This window comes from Cydia pomonella, chromosome 3 (genome assembly GCF_033807575.1).
Source record: "Cydia pomonella isolate Wapato2018A chromosome 3, ilCydPomo1, whole genome shotgun sequence".
NCBI classification, from domain to species: Eukaryota; Metazoa; Arthropoda; class Insecta; order Lepidoptera; family Tortricidae; genus Cydia; species Cydia pomonella.
Window position 1 is genome coordinate 29484363 of NC_084705.1, and position 20871 is coordinate 29505233.

Here is a 20871-nt window from a genome sequence, read left to right on the forward strand (position 1 = left end):
GGTGCTCGTGAGGGCAAATCTATTGAGCCCAAACACGATGGAGTTATGATGAGTAGATTAGGAATTATGGTGACCAACTCCTGACTCCATCATGAGACCCTGCACTTCATCTAGATCGATGGTACTCGTCAGGGCAAATCTTTTGAGCCCAAACACGATGGAATTATAATGAGTAGATTAGGAGTTCTGGTGACCAACTCCTGACTCCATCATGAGACCCTGGACTTCATTTAGATCGATGGTACTCATCAGGGCAAATCTATTGAGCTCGAATACGATGGAATTATAATGAGTAGATTAGGAGTTCTAGTGACCTACTCCTGACTCCATCATGAGACCCTGGACTTCATCTAGATTGATGGTGCTCATCAGGGTAAATTTATTGAGCCCAAACTCGATGGAGTTATGATGAGTAGATTAGGAGTTCTGGGGAGTTCTGGTGACCAACTCCTGACTCCGTCATGAGACCCTGGACCTCATCTAGATCGATGGTGTTCGTCAGGGCAAATCTTTTGAGCCCAAGCACGATGGAATTATAATGAGTAGATTAGGAGTTCTGGTGACCAACTCCGGACTCCATCATAAGAACCTGGATGGACTTCATTCGGGTCAAAAATAATAATACAAACCCTAACGTGATTTCAAATAACACTGAAACTCTATAGCACTAATGTGCGCAAACGACTGGCATCTTGACTACGCAGCATGGGTGCGTAGCCACCATGCCAATCGATACGACAACGAAACACTATCTGTCTCTCTCTCGTACTAATATGCACAAACGATTGGCATCTTGGCTGGGCAGCATGGGTGCGTAGCCAACATGCCAAACGTTTACGATACGACAAGGAAACACTATCTGTCTCTCTATCGCACTAATATGCGCGATCGATTGGCTTCTTGGCTAGGTATCATGGGTGCGTAGCCAACATGCCAATCGTTTACGATACGACAACGAAACACTACTCTCTCTCTATCGCACTAATATACGCAAACGATTGGTATTTTGGCTAGGCACTAAGCAAGTGTGTGGCCAACATGCCAATCGTTTACGATACGACAACGAAACACTATCTGTCTCTCTATCGCACTAATATACTTTATTTATACCTGCAGTCATTTAGTAACTTCTTCATTTTCCATTGGTGTGAAAGAGACAGAATAAAGAGCAAGGGTTATAGTACACTCTGTAGTCTGTACACTTAGTAGTAGTGTACATTAAAAAAAAACTACTGTGCATATACAATAAAATAAAGAGTGCCCATATGATATCATATGACACTAAAATTAATGTTGCTTGAAATTATATTGAAAACTATCAAGATTATTCTAGTCTGCATTGAAACGCGCGTCGCGTTGCCGGCGCTCGCGTACCGAGCGCCAACGCCATTTATCGAGCGTTATTTCGTGAAATCGGAGAACGCTCCAAGGATTAAGGGCTCTTAACTATACCGCGTACTGTGGTGCAAGTGACTTGCCTCAGTATACAATATTTGAGTTTATAAAATGATGTTAGTTGTATCCATATACGTCACTTTATTTCCAAAACTAATACGAAATTCAGCATGAATTTCAGTGGTATTTTAAACATAAATATGTAAATTCATGGCGTAGAATACTTAGGAGGTATCAATTTATTAAAAATTGATTTCCAATATTAACCATTGTCACCGAATCCGCTCGCGCTTGACCGATTTTTAAAAGTGCAGCAACTTCGTCGGCTCATTTCCTGCGCTGTAAGTTCGCGCGCAAACTGCGGCGAACTTGAGGGTACTTCTTAGTACGAGATAACTATTGTAGTAAGTTGGTCGTAACTTTTTAATTACGGAGATGTAATTGCTGAACGCCTTTACTTACCTAACTCAGGAATGAAGTCGAATAATGCTTAGATAAATGTGCTCATGACAAACTGTGTGGATTTTCAAGATCGGTGTATTTGGGATAATGTTCATATAATATAGTGATTTTGTTATGTCTGATCATACCTGCTCTGAGGAGTAAATACTCGTATGTAGGTCATACTGAACAACTATGGGCCCAACCCCGAAAACGAAAAAAAATCAGCAGCGGCTGCCGAGGTTGACATACTTGCGACGCTTGAGGCTTTCGGCTGAGGATGCGGCCGCACCAGCGTCAACTTTGATGCCTGGAATATGGGACGGGACCAGGATTTGTATATTTTGTATTGTTACAAAACTTTACCAACGAATTTTTAGTAATTTGTTTTACGATATAAATAAAATTTTCATTAACAATAGCTTTAAAAAAATGCCAAATCAATATCTTGAAGGTGAGATTGGGTTAACCTGTATGTAGGTATACTGGAAGTAATGTTATTTTTCAAGCCATTATAGCTCAAGAAAATTAACGCAAATATGAGCAATCAGGGGAAATGATTCGTGTAATTTTGTAAATTGGTACAATTATACCTCGTGGTGTCCAGATGAACATACTAAAAGTCCTCGAGGTTGCGAGTTGCAATGACGGTGTAGCTTTTTTCTGATTTTTGCCCATATCTCGAATATGTTTACGAATAGCATTATAATTACTTCAGACAAAAGTTTGACCATAAAATGTCCTACAAATTTTGTTATTTTTATTTTTACTATGCGATTAATACTTTAGGAGCTACACGGTGTTTAAATTAACAAAAAGATAAAATAGTCTATTTACGAAAACGTTTTTAATCTCACGTTTTTTTTCATAATTTTTGAATTCATGGTTCAGAAGTTAGGGGAGGTAGAGGGGGAAACATATTTTCTTTCCTTTCAGAGCAATTATTTCCAAAAATAAAACGTTTATCAAAACATGGTTTAGTATGTTAAACTTTTAGTATTTAGTAGCTAAAACTACAGCAATTTACAGAGCTACACGAATTATTTCTCCTGATTTTATTAATTTTCTTGAGCTATTTTGTCCTCTCCGCTGTGTTTGTTAAGGAAATTCGATTTTCAAGACCACTTTTTGTCAAGTTCAAGTTCTGACGATGGAGTTCATGAGGAATCGAGGTAACTCCTCAAATGTTAAAGGCATGTATATAGAGATCTTAGTATTTTCATCAGCAAATCAAGCATATGAACAAATTCATATGAAACATTATACAAACACTTCACGGTCAAGTCACCTACTTTTTTATATTTCTATCCTATTTATTATTTAGAACTTGTGTTTAAAAACAACTGCTATCTATGTTTTTCTAATAATTATCTGGTGCTTTATTTCATGCATGGTTTGAAATAATTTATTTTAAATACAGGCGAATACTCTATTGCGGGTATCTTACCAGTCAACCATAGGGCAAATCTGAAATGTGTGAAGGTGGGTGCAGTGACAAAAAAATCATTTTACCTTCTTTTCTACATTATTAGGCGTAGGCAGCTGTCTTTTTAATTTCATTGTATGAAACCCAAAATCAAATTGAAGTCGGTTTTTTTTCTTAAAAAATATTTTTGTGAAAATTTGTTTCTGTTATAACTTAGTGAAAAAAGTCTTTTTAGCTGTGACGCTGCCACTATGTGACTTGGTTTAGATATACCTACTGACAGACATTAAAGTTTTAAATTAAACTCATTTTTTCTGTAAATAGAAAACTACTTAACTTATTCGTTGTAATGATTTTTTTTTTCACCAAGGTGTGAAAACGTGGCGTGTGCAAAAGTCGCAAAAAGAGAATTTGGCCAAAACTCATATAACATTTTTTTGCTTCTTATTACCTAAGTAATGCGTGGTTAAAAATGTCGGATTTAATTGGCGCACGGTGTATATTTAAAGAAAATTCCTCGGTGGGGAAAATAATTTAATTTAATAAGTAATCGGAAAGGTATCTATCAGTATCTTCCCAATCAACCGACAAACAAAATCTCCTCTACCAAAGGAGACTCTGCTACTAAAACTGAATACACTTTCCATAATAATTGATCATTTCTTTCCTTATATAGTAACCAGTAATACATTCCATCATACAAATGTTATAATACCATTTACCGTCATCCATACATACTGGGTCATACACCATCGAACAGTTACAGTCAGCTCTATAATGTTCTTCAACTACCAATGGAGCTATAGTTGCAGTGCAATATGTCTTATCAGGGGCTTCTTTAGCGTTATCGCATTCCATTAAGCACGTGTTACTATACCATTTGAGATTACTTGCGCATACTGGAATGTAATCACCCGGGCATGAATTCGCACATGTTTCTTTTGTTGGTTCAGTCGTTTCTATAATTCGGGCATGCATTTTTTCTGGTGATTCAGTCGTTTCTATAATTCGGTCATCCATATTTTCTGGTGGTTCAGTCGTTTCTATAATTTGGTCGTCCATGTTTTCTGGTGGTTCAGTCGTTTCTATAATTCGGTCATCCATGTGTTTAGGTCTGCACATGCCTTCGTACAAGATGCTGACGCTACTGTTGTCACCGACCTCGCATGCCATGAAGCAGGGATTGTGGTACCAGTGGCCGTTGGAAGCGCATACTGGCTTGTAATGTCTGGGGCACATTGTGCAGTTTTTTAGGTATGTGATGACGATAGGTCCCGGCGGCTCTTCCTGTGGTGGCCTGGAAATGGAAGGTTGACTTAATTAGCATCCTATATGCAGAAAATTGTTAAAAAACTCCGTATGTAGTAGTCGTGAGTCGAACAGTCATTAAGATAGTCAGTAGCAGGAAGCTGCTAAGTGGGCGAGGTGTTTAAAATGAATTGAACACGACTTTATTTTTAAGAGAATAAGTATGTGTGAAGATCATTCCGAACATCTCAGCAACTTAGTTACTTCTGCTGCTGACACCGATAGTCTGCCTTCAACCCCGGTTTGAAGACTGTCTCACGACATAAGTATCATGGTCTATGCAGTTAATTGACAAATAGCCAACTTTTCCTCGTTAGTCCCAGAATTGTCAGTCTCATTTTTGAATTTTGATCCTTAACGTATGTAATCAAGGTTAAAATTACGTTTTCGAATGAAGCCTTTATTAGGGCCTCTGGGGCTCAGGAGGTTATAGAAAAGACAAAGTTTAAGATAGTTAAGTTAAGAATATTGTCATTATTATTTTTAAAGACGCTAAGCAGCAAGAAGTTCGAACATTGACCCGTCTGTTTCTCTCTTTATTGCACGCGTGTGATTATAATATATTGCTGTCCTGCTATTGCAGCGGGCCGACAAAGACACTGTGCGACACTGTACGAAATTATTCGCGCTTAATGTTCTTACTTTTTTTTTAATGCTAATACGTTTTATCGCAAAAAAGCATACGGCCCACCATGCTCCATCAGGCGTCTGCAACTCCAGAGACCCTAATACCCTGCACCCTTGATTTCTGGCAACCTTTCTCACCGGCAGCAATACAACACTACTAATTACTCATAAAAAAATAGAATTATAAATCATATGATGACCTGGACAGCTTCCTGAACAACTGGCCGGAGGAAACACCAAATCGGGAATCGTGGAAATCAAGGGGAGAGGCCTTTGCCCAGCAGTGGGACACTCAAACAGGCTATTAAAAAAAAAAAAAAATCATATAGATTCTAAACTGTGGAATGAACTGTCGCCTGCGGTATTTCCGGACCGATACGACCTTCAAACCATCAAGAAAAGAGCGTACTCCCATCTTAAATTCCGGCAACGCACTTACAACCCCTCTGGTGTTGCAGGTGTCCATGGGCGGCGGTAATCGCTTACCATCAGGTGATCCGTCTGCTCGTTTGCCTCCTCTACCATAAAAAAAAATCTAACATATTGTTAGAAAAAATCTTGGAAAATATCTCGTTTTCACTCTCATTCTAAGCCTACCTCTATCTCAAATCTCAACCCGTGGCACAAAACATCATCAAAATAATTTATTTATGTGCACGTGTATTATGTAGTTATGTACAGTCAACCAATTTGATTTCTAGGCCACTATAGAACCATGTCATAATGAATCAATTTGATTATCTTCTATGCCAATGCTTATTGAGTTATGTATGTCATGTATCTAGTAGTTAAAGCGACAAGGTTCTATAGTGGCCTAGGTTGTTTGACTGTACATTGAATCCTTTGAAGACATGTGACCACGGTCAGCAAAACGTCCCATTTTTGTCGTTGCCACAAGAACGAGGTTTGCTTGTATCTTTATACGAATAAACTGAAAAGGCGTCTTTATGATAAGCGACAAAATGGAACGTTTTGACGGCCACGGTTACAAAGAAATTATCGCTATTCTTTGGTTATGTTCAAGAATGAAAGGCATATTTTGTTTTCTAGGCAATAAGAAATATGTCATAAAATTATTTTTTACATGATAAAAACATCAAAAGGAACGGCACAGGGATCAATAATTGGCCCGACCGAATATATTTTATATGCGAATGACATGTGTAATACGGTCGGAGAACAGTATGTGTACCAGTTTGCCGATGACACTTGTATAGTTGTTGCGGATAGGGATCTTAAGACTGCCTTACAAAAAATTCAAAATATATTCGACACCATTTGTAAATGGTCACACGATGTTGGCCTAATCCTCAATGCGGACAAAACGAAGGCCATGCACATACGTTCTTCACATAACAAACTTTCCTACGCTCCAGTAATTAAGGCACACGCACACAGTTGCCTACACATACAACAAATAAACTGCGACTGCCCTACTATAGATTTTGTGAAAGAACATATGTACATTGGCTTATTAATTGACTATAGGTTCAATTGGAAACCGCATACTGAATACGTATGCAATAAACTAAGATCTGTCATAGGAAGGCTAACAATTTTAAGACATAAGATACCATACAACACCCTACGAATGTTATACCTCTCTCTGGCTGAATCGGTAATACGATATGGGCTGAATAGCTACGGAAGGTCATACAAAACTAATATTGCTAAAATATACAATCTACAGAAAACACTGTTGAAAACCATTGTGCCCAAAAACATACAAATAAATAATAGTGATGGCTATCCCCACCTTTTTCAATTTTGTAATGTGCTTCCCGTACAAAACTTAGTCAAGTTAACAATGCTTAAAGAAGATTGCAAGGATGTATCCGATCTAAAGGAATACCATCGTAACAATAGGCTAAGAGGTTTACCTAACTCACATCGATTTATATTACCAACAGTAAAAAATGTGTACGGTATGAGAACCAACTATTACTTGCTTCCAAAAACACTAAACAGCCTTCCGAAACATTTACAAGATTTATACCTAACCAATCCTGAATCAACTAAAGATATAAAAAAATACTTGTTATCATCTAATAACCATGAACATATTTTATAAAGGATAACATTAGAATAATATTAATGTAACATGTGTACAATATTAAAACATAACTAAATTCTTAGTGCATTAGTCCGAACTCTGGCTGTAAACAAGCCATCTTTGGCTTAGCAGTTAAGAAATAAGAAACTCTGCGATTAATTTAATGTTTAGAACTTTAATAAAAAAAAAAAAAAAAAAAAAAAAAAAAAAAAAAAAAAAAAAAAAAAAAAAAAAAAAAATTTGTAGCAATCGGTTTTGTTACTCTATTTGCGTTTATAATAAAAAGCAAAAAGGTACAAAAGGTACATATGGTGCGACTCTAACCGTCCGTCTGTCACATCGCTATTTTTTAAATAAAGAGTATGTTTTGGTCTCAACATCGCGTGGAAATCAAAAAATCTTTAACAAATTTCTGTACCTACAGAGTCACTTTACGGCCCCATTCGAAGAATGAGATACGATAACGATAAGTTCTGATTTAGATAGGTTCTCATTTAGATATCGTTTGTATGTCGTATAATTGACAGAAGCAGCTCGATTCGGGCAACCAATGTCACTTTGACGTCAGAAATATCGTAGATAGATCATATTGGGATCACAGCGGAATCGAAATAAACGTCAATTTTGACATGTCGTTTAGTTATCGATCTTTTAAAGATCTTTCCAAGATCTTATACGTGTCTTAATCATTCTTCGAATCGGGCCGTTAGATTCTCATGGTACTACCCAAGTTTGCTATTCGAATGTACGTAGTAACAGTACACCACAAGTACGTTCCTTGAGTCGGTTTGCTAGAATATTCTATGAGAACAGGGCGTGCACAGACCTAATGGGTGGAGGAAGGGCCCGAGCAATTATTTTGTCACGTAACTTTTGCCTTTGGCTTCATTTTATGTTACCCGATTAAATATACATAAGCTTTTTGCGGAACTTTTTTTCTAGAACGACTTGTACAGTCGGCATCAGTAATAGTGGATGTAACAACACTCCAATAGTGCTACAAGTGTGCTAAGTTGGTCATTACACACGAAGCGATATTGTGCGCGCGAGCTACAAGCGAGCGCGCAATAAGACAGCCGATGTGTGTAATGACCATAGCACACGCGTTTCATACGACGTTTTTCAACATACTTGCGAGTAAAAGGAAACTTTTATATTAATCAAATTTTAATTGTTAAATCGGTTAGTACTCAGTCTTGCATCTGTCATACGACTCGCCACGCTCGCCCCGGCTCCCGCCAGTCCACGTTGTAAAATCTACTCGACCAATTTAAGAAGGCTCCGTTTCTATACATATTATTAGCAATTAGTTCTTTACTCAGTCGGATAATATAATGAAAAAGCACGAGTGTTTAATATATAGGATTATGAGCCAAATATAGGTGGAATAAAAACGCCGTTTTGACCAAGTGTGTTGAAATAGTATCTGCTATTCTGACATTATTTTCACTGTGAAAATTTCACAATAGAGCCAGACCAAGCTAAGTTGGCAGTGATTTTGAAAGCCCAGGCTGGGCTGCAATTGTTAAGAGGGAAATGTACCGCGAGATCGTCCATACAAAAAGAGAAAACGTTTTTCCACTTCTAAATAGTTTCCATTCTCCACGGTTTTAAGTATGTTATTGACACAATGAAAAACTAGGTTTTAGGTTTTTTTGTTTTTGAAATGCGAAATAACTGTACTTTTTCTGTGAAATTCCATTTCGGGAGAAAAGTTTTTACACTAACTAAATCTTAACAAATCACTTTGATTTTGATGTCAATACATCCAGCACAATTTGGCACTGAGAATAAATTTGGAGATCGTCGGCATACAAATGATAAGAAGAAAGGAGGTTAAGAGAAATAGAATTAATAAAAATTGAAAAGAGAAGGGGAGACAACACGCCACCCTGCGGGACGCCAGCTAGCGTGTTGCAGCACGATGAACGAACGTCATCTATTTTAATACGTTGCCGACGACCTTCCAAGTAACTGCGAAACCACCCAGACGCCGCAGGAGATATATTGAGAGTACTTAGCACCCCTAATAGTATATCGAAGTCTACAGTATTAAATGCGTTGGTGAAATCAAGCAATGTCAGTATCGTTGGCTTCCTGTTATCCATTCCTGAACGGATGTCGTCAGTAATTTTAACTAGAGCGGAGACCGTAATGCAACCAGATCTGACACCAGACTGAAATGGATTAAGGAGAGAGTTTCTATTTAAAAACGAAGTAAGTTGATAGTGCACTAGACGCTCTAAGACTTTGGAAAGAAATGGCAAGATAGAAATAGGCCTAAAGTCAGGGAAAGAAGACGGATTAGATTTTTTAAGAATGGGAATTACATCAGCATCTTTCCAAATGTTAGGGAACTACATAACATACTAAAAATCATGGAGAAAGAAAAATGTTTAGAAGTGGAAAAACGTTTACTCTTTTTATAATCATGATCACGTGGTAAACATCCGTCTTAAAGCGTGACAAGCAACGTCAATTACAATGATGTTAGCATCCATTAAAGATAATAATTTGAAGAAGCACGAACAAAAGCTACACACAGCAGAGATGAAAATGCTCCGTTGGGCAGGAGGCGTGACGCGCTTGGATAAAGTACGAAACGAATATGTAAGAGATTCCTTCAAAGTTGCGCCAATAGCCGAGAAGTTCAATGAGGGGCGACTAAGATGGTACGGGCACGTCATGAGGCGAGACGATGACTACTCCGTAAAAACTGTGCTGAACATTAGCACGCAGCGACCAAGAGGCAGAGGCAGACGGCCCTCCACTTGGTGGTACACTGTCGAATGAGACCTAACACCTCACAATATCCCATTGTTGTCAACCCAGGACAGACCGGCCTGGCGCAAACGCCCGAAAAGGCCCGACCCCAAATGAAGTTGGGATTAAGGGCAGGAAGAAGAATATTAAAGATAATAATTAATTAATATGAAAAATACGAAGTCTAAAAATTTCATAATTTGTAAAAGTTGTTAAACAAAAATTTTATCGTTTGACGAGTACAATATTATATACCTACGTTTTAAATATTTGGTTGTGTTACAGGGTCTGCCATCTTGTGGTCTGAATTGGAAACATAAACTGTATTTTGACACTTCACGGCAAAGCAAGTGCTGCCCTCTAAAGTTCACATACATTTTCGTATTCATTGTAGGTTCTGTCATCTTGTGGGCTATATTGTAAGCTTAAACTTGACATGTACACATTGCGCCAATAAACAACGGGATACTGTGCTGCCCCCTACAGTTCATGCACGTTCCCTATATTAGACAATGATACTTTTAACGCGTAGTCTTTTGCTGCTGACATACGTTTTTTGCCATTTGCCATGTGGGTTGTTAAGTCCACAATTAAAAATAAGCCCGCATAATCTTGCTTAATTAAAAAATGATGTAGGGTTACATTATATGTAGTTCTAAGCTTAATATGAGTGGTATTGAGATTTAAATATGTGATGTGATGTTACAGTGACGTTTATATGACACAATAATCCAGCCTTATCGGTGCGCGCGAGATGCACTACAAGTTGTGTCTGGATCGTATAATATAACACAGTGTGCAGCGGCAGATTTCCAATTTAAATATTTGTAATAAAAACTTATGAAACTAAAAAATCCCCCGCGTCTTGCGTTCGAAAATTATTTTAATTTGAAATTGGAAATCTGTTGCTGGACATCCTGTACCAATAAACCAATTAAATTATTGATTATTGATTTTAAACCTAATTTCGGTCTCTATGCCTTGTGGCGGATGGGAGTAAAAAATATAGCACCATTTGAATTTAAGTACCTAGTGTTTTTGAAAATTGTATACCTATTCTATACAAAAGTGCGCTCTATGTTCTGATTTCCCAAGCAAATTAGTTCACATAACATATTCAGTCGACACGCTACCGCGAGCATCTCCTCTAGTTACTGTTTACTATATGTATACAATTAACTGCCAATTCCTAAACCTTAATCATGAACTTCTGTGTAATGACAAATACAATTGAATTCATTGCATCCAATAATAACAGTACAGAACATATGTCAGATGCCTACGCAAAATACTGAAGATCCGATGGTCGATGGTCAGAGCAGAGATGGTCCGAATACGAGTTCGCGGAATACCGAAGTGCTGCGTAGAGCAAATGTGTGTGGTATCGAGGTATACCTTATGCGACGTTAGCTTCGGTAGTGCGGTCACGTTTTGCGGTTGACCGACCATCGTGTGGCTAAGCGTATCTTTTATTCCGAGCTTTGAGGAGGGCAAGCGGAAACAGGGTGGCCAATTCCTCAGGTACAAAGATGTGCTTAAGCGGTACATGAAAAAGTGTCATATAGAGCCCGCGCGATGGGAGCAGCAGGCAGCCATACGACCGGAGTGGTGGGCTAAAATAAATGCCAAAGTAGCTGAATTCGAAGCGCGTCGGCGCTCAAAGCTGGATGCCAAGCGCGACGATATAAAAGCAGACCACCTGCGGCAATGCAATATAATTACACAAATGGTGTGCTCACATGCCCGCAATGTTCACGAACCTTTGGTAACAAGATCGGCTACGTCAGCCACTTGCGAGCACACCAAAGACAGCAACGGAGTTGATAGCAGTTTGACGACCGGTCTGGCCTAGTGGGTAGTGACCCTGCCTACGAAGCCGATGGTCCCGGGTTCAAATCCTGGTAAGGGCATTTATTCGTGTGATGAGCATGGATATTTGTTCCTGAGTCATGGGTGTTTTCTATGTATTTAAGTATTTATAAATATCTATATATTATATATATCGTTGTCTAAGTACCCTCAACACAAGCCTTATTGAGCTTACTGTGGGACTTAGTCAATTTGTGTAATAATGTCCTATAATATTTATTTATTTATTTATTTATTAAAAAAAAAAAAAAAAAAAAAAAAAAAAAAAAAAAAAAAAAAAAAAAAAAAAAAAAAAAAAAAAAAAAAAAAAAAAAAAAAAGCAGTCGCCGTGGCCGAATCGGCCGTGGATGAGTTATACAGAACATACTACAAATGTAGAACAAGCAAAAAGCTGTCTTATATACCAGTGGAGGGAAACTGCAGCGTTCGGGCGTTCTCGGCTCCGTTCGGGTCAGAATTGCAACAAGCTTGCTAGGGTTGGCAGAACTTGACGTTCCTTTGCGTGCACAACCACAGACAAGATAATCACTTGAATTAAGTAGCCGAAAAGGATAGTGCCATATATTAGAAGGGGACAATATGATACGACCCTAAATCGCTGTCAAACTTCGGTTTTGTAGGAATTTTCCTTTCTGTGCGGTAGTATAATTATTTATTTATTCTGTGCTTATACTCGTACTTAGGTTATAGTGAAAGTTCCTATAATCTGAAATAATATAATCATATGCATCATTTTGTTTTATAATCGCTTCTCTTTCTGACATCGTGTACAAATTTTCTTTACAGTAGGATAACTTGAAAAGTGCATGCATTTTGCTAAAGGCACTTTTTGTATGAAAATTTGAAAAAAAATTGTGTCATAATTTCCAAACTGTCCGCACTCCTAAAATACAAATCATGAACAAAAACTAGACAAAAAGTTAAAATTTATGATTTATACACAATACTTAAAAAGGAAATAAAGTAAGAAAGAAAGAAAGAGGGAAACAAAGTTTTTTTTTTAAATGGCTAACAATGATTTTGATACCCGTTTGCAGGACAATCACTTACGAAAACAGCAATAAACTTGAAATATTCTTACCCTTGTCTCAAACTGAGCTTTCTACCAGTTGTAATATGAAAAGTGACCACCAGAGAAGAAATACCTGGGAATAAAATTATAATAATTAGTTAATTATTTGTGGTGTCGGTAATTTCACCAATTCTATCTGTAGTGCAAATCTAGGAGTAATGACTCAAAACTTGTCAAAAATCGATGAAAACCGCGGGGAGAAAAAACAACGGATGCGTGACATGCGCAAAAAAGTTTGCATTACCGCCATTTTTAGGGTTCCGTAGTCAACTAGGAACCCTTATAGTTTCGCCATTTCCGTCTGTCTGTCTGTCTGTCTGTCTGTCCAAGGCTTTGCTCCGTGGTCGTTAGTGCTAGAAAGCTGAAATTCGGCATGGATATATAAATCAATAAAACCGATAAAGTCGTACAATAAAATCTAAAAATTTAATTATTTTGGGGGTACCTCCCCTACACGTAAAGTGGCGGTGAATTTTTTTTTTTTTGCTTCAACCCTACAGTGTGGGGTATCGTTGGAAAGGTCTTTCAAAACTAATAGGGGCCTTCAACAAACATTTTTTGATAAAGTGTATATGTTCGGAGATAATCGCTCCGAATGAAAAAAAAATGTGTCCCCCCCTCTAACTTTTGAACCATAGGTCCAAAAAATATGAAAAAAATCGTGGAAGTAGAGCTTAAGAAAGACATTAAATAGCGCATAAACTATAGCGGACATAATCAGTTTAGCTGTTTTTAAGTTATCGCAAAAAGTTTCCCCTTCATAGTAAAAAGACTTACTTTATGCAAATTTGCCTATTTGTTTAACTCGCGTGAAAGGTACCGTTTCATCCCTTGCTTAACAATTTACTATACTTTAAGCTCCAGTTTAGCTTATTGTGACGGAAGAGTAACTACGGAACCCTACACTGAGCGTGGCCCGACATGCTCTTTGCCGGTTTTATTGATGTTTAATTAGTTTGTAAGTATAACATTATTATTTTTTATCTTATTATATTGATGCAGATAAAGCAGTGTGTGTAACTGAACGTAATTAGGTATTAAAATACTCGTATGATCCTTTTATGAAACTAATTTCATTAGTTTTATAACCCACACTCGTATTTTAATGCCTGTCATTATGTAGCAGCCACATAGTAAGTTATAATATCTATAAGTATCACGTTATTATTCATCGAAAACTGCGAGGCTACTGTTTTTGGTACTATAAATAATAAATATTATGGATCATTTTTACACAGATTAATTTTTTACACAAATTCATTTGTTTTATAAACTAGAGCTATATAAACAAAAAGATAAGATAAAGATAGTTTATTATTCAAGTAAGCATATTACAATGCGCTTATGAACGTCAAATAAAGCTACACCGGCTCTAACCCTACACCTCTGACCCTCTGAGGTACAAGACTAGATACCTATACCTCATGTCATGACATGAGGTATGTCATTGTATGTGCAAAGTTTCATTACAATCCCACACGTACTCTCAAAATGAGAATGGAACTCTGTTTGTATGGGAAGGTGAAATTCGGCCGAGCTCGCCGGGTGCTCGTAAGTTTCGACCAGCTGCATAACTGCAGGAATTGTATAAATAGATCGAAATTTTAACATTAATGTCGTGTCGCATTTTCTATGTAAATGACCAATTACAACTTTTGAATTATTCCACGTGTAGCTTACGTGGACGCAAAATCACATAACTACTACTTAGTAGTTGTGTGCTTATTTATATGTACACTTCTGTATGTAAATTAAATTCAAATATCACTTTTTTTGTATTTATAAAACTTTGCGCCCCCGAGTAAACCATACTTATAGGTATAAGTAAACATATTCATAATTTGGAGCAAATGTGGGAGCAAAGTAAATAAATAAATATTTGGGGACAATTTCACACAGATCGACCTAGCCCCAAACTAAGCAAAGCTTGAGTGCTAGGCGACGATATACATACGTATACAGATAAATACAAAAAATACAAATAAGGATAAATAGGTGAAATAGGATTGTGTAACTGTATTATAAAAAAAAACTAACAACAACAAATCACTCACAAACAAAGACCAAAATTCGCTCCATGACACCTCTCGTAGCGTCAGTTAAGTGGGCGAAACGGAATCGGAAATTAATTGGTTTCAATGGTTCTGTGAGCGGCCAAATTGATTTTCTTCCATAATTGGCGCGCAGTAAATAAAGTGAAGAGCGTCGAAGGCGCCAGAATAGCATCTAATAGCTAGAATAGCTTCTTGAGAATAGCATCAATGTTGGATATGGTTGTGTTTATTTTATAGCTAAATATCATCTTAGTTCTTTTGTGTTGAGAAGTAAAATTGTGTCTTATAGGCTCAAACGTATTTTAGAAAAATATTACTTCTGTGGAAAATAAAATAATCGTTAAATACTCTGGTACATATAAAGTGTGTAAATTCAATTCGGGCAAACCGTTAAACCGTGGGCTGCATAGGACATTAGAAGTATATTTAGATAACGTTTGCTTAAAAATATAATGAAAATATCAACCATACAAAATAATGCAACCCGCAATGCAAAGCAACACACAAGTTACAAGATACAAGCTTTTTATGTTTACTTACAATTACTATAAAAAGCTCGTATGCCGTAATGTCATTTCATGTGTAATGTTTGCATTACATTGCTGTTCAGGTTTTCAATAATTAATTACGGGGTCATAATTAAATGTAACTTAAAAAAACTTTTTAATTCATGATTACACGGGTAAATCAATCGAAAAAGCTTGCTCACGTTATGGGTCGCAAGGTTTATAATCACCTCACAAGCGAAATAATTGCTGCTCCTAATGCGTCGGTGTTTAGAACAAAACTAAAAAACTGACTTATCGAGCAGGCTTTCTATAATTATATGATCTATTTTGCGTTGTTTTAGGATAAGAGAGAATACACGTGCTGTTGTATTGTATTTTTGTGTGAAGTGAATACCTAATTAATCGTCTGCATTATACATAAGTATAAAATTTATTGTGATATGCAATATGATATTACCAATACATATGATTATGATTAAATTCTAGGTCTGGTTAGATTTATTACCCGTATTAGACTTACACACTGTATGTGTATATCCGCCGGCATATATCCTTGATAAAATTTTGTAGAAACTGAATATAAAACGGTCAACATTCTTTTCGTTGTTTTTTTTTTACCACTCTGTCACGCTTGTATTTGTGGATTTTATCAAATAAATGAAAAAGTCGCGTGCTATTGCATGTCTTTAAAGCTGTAGATTACATTTTACTTGAGAAAAAATAAAAATCATCTTATACAAAAATCTACACTCCGTCACGTTTTTGGTGACAAAAAACAATACAACGAAAATAATGTTAACCCAAAAACTGCAATTTTGCGTTAACCCTCTTGAGGTTGGTTGCTACTAAGAGAAATTGTAATTTAAATACCATTTCCACCACCGATTTCGCGACATAAACTGTCAACCCCGTTATTCTGTCCATTTAGAAATTTAACCCAATTCTCTCTAAACGTCAAGTAAAGAGACGGAGCCGTTTCAGTTCCGAGACAAATCTATTCCGGATTCCGCACCTGCTTCTGTTGCCAGTAAACATTATTATAGAATATACACGGTGTCTAACGAGGAACCCGAAATATTTTAACTACGCGTTTTTGAGGCCAAACGAAGGAAAAAATGTTTATTCCATACATATGGTGCGCGGCGCGTGTGGGAATGCGCAGTTTCCGTGCATATATCGAAACTTTAAAGATGCATGTGTACTGTAAAACGTTATACGATTGCACGTGCGAATAGGTATTTCGCAATTCGTGTCGATTTAATACACTCCCTTCGGTCGTGTTTTAATTTATAACCACTCGTTGCCAATTTCCAATTTTCTGCACTTGTATCGTAAATAACTATTTTTGTATGATTTTTTAAAATGTATTTGAACATAAAAATCAAATATCATTAGTAAACCTGTCACTTAATTTTTTTTTCGTAAGGCCTACTTTTTGAAAAGTGTTATTTGTCACTTTTTTACATCTATCTTTGAGGATATTTAGACTACGTCTTTTAGCAGCAACATCGCTGCTCTAAGTAACAATAAGAATGTTTTTTTTTTTCAATTGGCATTAACTCTGAAACTAGGCGAATGCCAGAAAAGTTTATGACATTTTAGTCTTTAAATATGATCAAGTACCACTATTAAAATCTTTAGATTTCCTCGTGAAACACCGTGTATATATTAGTACAATTTTATTTAGGGGTTGGAGGATGGACCTAGCCAAAATAACTGTCGTTTATCGAATGTAAATCGAGAAGTAAAAATGTATCGTGATCGTCAGGTGACGGTATTTTTAAGGGAAGAACGAGTGTTAAATGGAGTTGAGTGGTGGATATAATATATTCACAATATTAATTAATTACAGGGAATCATAAAATGTGTTGTAATTAAAATCGGCGTGGGTCCATTACACCTTTATGCATAAGCGAGAACCTATATTGTATTGAGTCATAATATGTTTTACGCACGATTTGCTCAAACTAGCAATCCAAAAAAATACATTTATATTTATGTACTTGATCATGAAATCCGTCGTTAGTTACGAGTTACGATAATGTAAGCATGGCCTTTTTGGCCTTTCCACTATGTCGTGCGTCGTGGCCTGTATATTTAAATAGAGGTTTCACATATGTATAGAACGATAACCGTCCTCTCGTGGCTTCGCGACAACTAGTGAGACAAAATAGTGAGAACGTGGCCTTAGTAATCTAAATAATAAATCTACTGTTACCTAAAATACGAGGTTCATTTATCATTTTTAATTTCTCGTCGAAAATACTCTAATAATCTCAAGTTTATTATGCGTCGATGGCGTCAATCCATCCTTCTAAAGACCTATGCTCATCATTCAATCACTCATCTCATTCATTCACTCATCTCATTATTCATTCATTCTCATCGTTTAGTCTCTTTATTACGCAGCATTAATCATCTGGCATCTCAATTACTGAATACGTCATCTATCAGAGTTTTGTCATCAGTTAAGGTGACAATGGATGAATTTTGGGAAGATTGAAGTATTTTTCTTACGTGTTTTGTTATTATTTGTTAATATAATATTCTGAATATACTATGAAGGGTGATTGGTGATTATGTTATGTATAGAAAACTGAAGTGTCGGCCGCTTCGACCCGTTCTAGAGTTATTCATCCTAAAGACAGGTCGGTGTAGCCAGAGTTGATTTTAAGATAGGGCAGCCGTAATAACAGGTAGGGCGCAATACCTTTATTATAAAAGTCGATGGTATTTCTTAAGGTAGGGCAATGGGATTTTAAGTGGATATAAACCACAGACATACTACTACTAAGTAGTATTGCGGGCACGACATATAGGTACTAATCGGTAGTAGCGGTTAAGTAAGTAGGTACTTTATGAAATGAAACCGCGATTTAGAAAATTTCAATCTTAACCTAAAATAGGAAACTAAAGGAAAGAAAAACCGAGAAAGAAGAAGAGAGAATAAATCAGTTATCCCATTTAAATGCGCTAGAAACTGAAGTCGAACTAAAGAAATGTTACAACATTGACGCTACTGCAGTCGTCATCTGCATGTCACCTTTATCTCGGAAACTATTAGATCTACAGACGCAAGTCTAGTCTTGTATTGTAGCAAATTTAGACTACTTTCAAAACGTCTTGAGAAAGTACTGTCAAAAACTAGTCCTTTAGGGTAAAAATCGCCGTTTTTCGATTTTTGACAAAGTTGCGTTCGGCGATTGAGGTCACAAACTTGGAATATTTAGTGGGCCGACATTATAAACAAGTCTGCAAAAAATCAGAACTACCGGATTTGATACAAACCCTTAACGTATAAAGTTAATAGATCGTAGAGAAACGTAGAGGGAATTAAGTAAGCTTATCTTCTTCAACTTAAAACGCAGTCTCTTAACAACTTCCATAGATAATATCCAGCTATGAATAAAGCCGCAATTTATCTCAATCCATTGAGGGAGTCTAGTGAAGCTTGATCGATCGGGCGGAGAGGGGGCGATTTATAATAAAAACGGAACCGGATTTTGGTAACAACGGGGACATTTTGACGTGTACACTAGCAAACTTGTATATTGTCGAAATTTATTTATCTGCCTTTTTATTTTCACACTTACATTTTCGAGCGATAAAGAGGCAGATAACGACACTTCATTTCCTTATTTTCTCCGTAGAACCTCTGGCATGAAAGGAAGAAATGGTAAGTTTGGCATGGAGCCAATAACTGAGACGGAAAATATAGGTGTAAACCGATCTAAAACGAGTCTAAGCCTTCGACCTAAATATAAAGCTACGTATTCACTATAAACAGTCTTTGGGATACACTGTTTCTGAAACACTATGCAGATTTACAGAAACAAAGTTTCAGCTCACATAGAGTAGGTGGTCTGAGATACAATGAACATGGCGATAAACAATAGTGTTTACCGCAACTGACGGCCTACCGCAAACAACGATTTACAAACGACCCCCGCAATTTGAGGACTTCGGTGTTCACGGTTGCTCCTCTGTTTCTGTGTTTCAGAAACATGTCGATTTCTGTTTCTGGAACCATTTCTCTAAACAAAATGTTTGTAATGAATAAAATAATACGCCCAAGTCCTCTCGTGCATGAGAGGAGGCCTGTGCCCAACACTGGGACGCATATAGGCTGAATTATTTTGAAAGTTTTTAAGGGGACATTAGATTTGAATGGTTGCAGCTACATTACTTTGGTGACATTACGGCTGCGACGTGGACGCGGGGCGTGACTGTCAATTTCCTTCATAGACCCGCCGCATTATATTTATATTATTATTATTATAGGACATTATGGTTATAATAATATAAATAAATAAAATATAACCCGCCGCATTAATATTACGATTCGAACGTTCAATCAGTCACTCAGTTTATCAGATCTGGGAAATCGACAGCGAGACATTTTATCAAGACAGCAGTAATACTGCCACAGTAATGCAGCTGCAGTTGCCACCCGAATGTCACCTTCTGCAAAGGGAACGCTGACTGGTGCGACTCCATCGAATATAACCTTTATTTTGACACTATACTATTTAATTTTATTTTAACACACTTGCTCGTAAACGGTGTTATAGTTTGCCAGCATACTGAGATGTAATGAGCTATAACAGGACAGGACAGGGTCAGATAGTCTGGGAAAGTCGGACCCGGGTACGTCCTTAAACTACGTCCAAAAGAGAGGTATGGGCATTGCGAATGTCATCTCGCTTTGTGTGGTAGGGCACAGCACAGCGGATGTCATTCCAGATCTAGAGCAGAGCCCAACTGGGGAAGTACCTCCACCTTACAGAAAACAGCAGCCAAATAACCCTACTCATAGTGTTGTGTTCCTGCCGGTGAGTAAGGTTGCCAGAGCTCAACGAGGGGGGGCGGGTTTAGGGTCGGCAACGCGCATGTAAGGACTTCTCTGGAGTTGCAGGCGTACATAGGCTACGGACACTGCTTACCATCAGGCAGGCCGTATGCTTGATTGCCACCGACGTAGTATAAAAAAAAGTAATAATCACTGGCCGCATGCCAAGGAAATGTAGGGATGGACGTATGGTCATGCGTTGGGCGGACAGAATAACGTCAGAGACAAAAACATCATTTCAGGCTAGCATGCACCAGACCCTAGATAGAGCGGCTTGGAGAGCACCGGTGAAGACTGTCCACAGTCGTCACGTCCCTCAGCCATGAGGATACGACAAGGAAGAAGAAGAAGAATGAGCTATATTATGGCCACGGGTGTTTTTTTGTTTTTTCAAGTAGGTATAAATTAGTTTTACTTATAAAATACTGACTTTTTTTTAGAGTATGTTTATAAACATTTCATTGGGTTAATTTAATATCCGTTCGATGCCTAACCTGTCAAAAAA

The 20871-nt window shown here is 37.3% G+C and overlaps 2 protein-coding genes across 2 annotated transcripts in view; one reads left to right on the forward strand and one right to left on the reverse strand.

The window, feature by feature from the left end:
• Positions 1 to 20871, forward strand: part of LOC133516499 (histone-lysine N-methyltransferase SETMAR-like) — a 111749-nt gene that overhangs the window by 20102 nt on the left and 70776 nt on the right. The window lies entirely within an intron of this gene.
• Positions 1600 to 15424, reverse strand: LOC133516500 (serine protease inhibitor dipetalogastin-like). The gene is made up of 3 exons (XM_061849488.1): positions 15009 to 15424; positions 12964 to 13027; positions 1600 to 4559 (listed from the first exon to the last, which is right to left on the reverse strand). The coding sequence occupies exons 1-3, from the start codon at positions 15178 to 15180 to the stop codon at positions 3887 to 3889; spliced, it is 909 nt and encodes a 302-aa protein (XP_061705472.1). The 5' UTR covers positions 15181 to 15424; the 3' UTR covers positions 1600 to 3886.

Coding starts and splice junctions, on each gene's coding strand:
- LOC133516500 (XM_061849488.1), bottom strand. CDS start 15,180: ATGCTATTCTGGCGCCTTCGACGCTCTTCACTTTATTTACTGCGCGCC. Junction 13,028..15,008: donor GCGAATTTTGGTCTTTGTTT/GTGAGTGATTTG, acceptor TTTTATTCCCAG/GTATTTCTTCTCTGGTGGTC. Junction 4,560..12,963: donor AAGCTCAGTTTGAGACAAGG/GTAAGAATATTT, acceptor TTCCATTTCCAG/GCCACCACAGGAAGAGCCGC.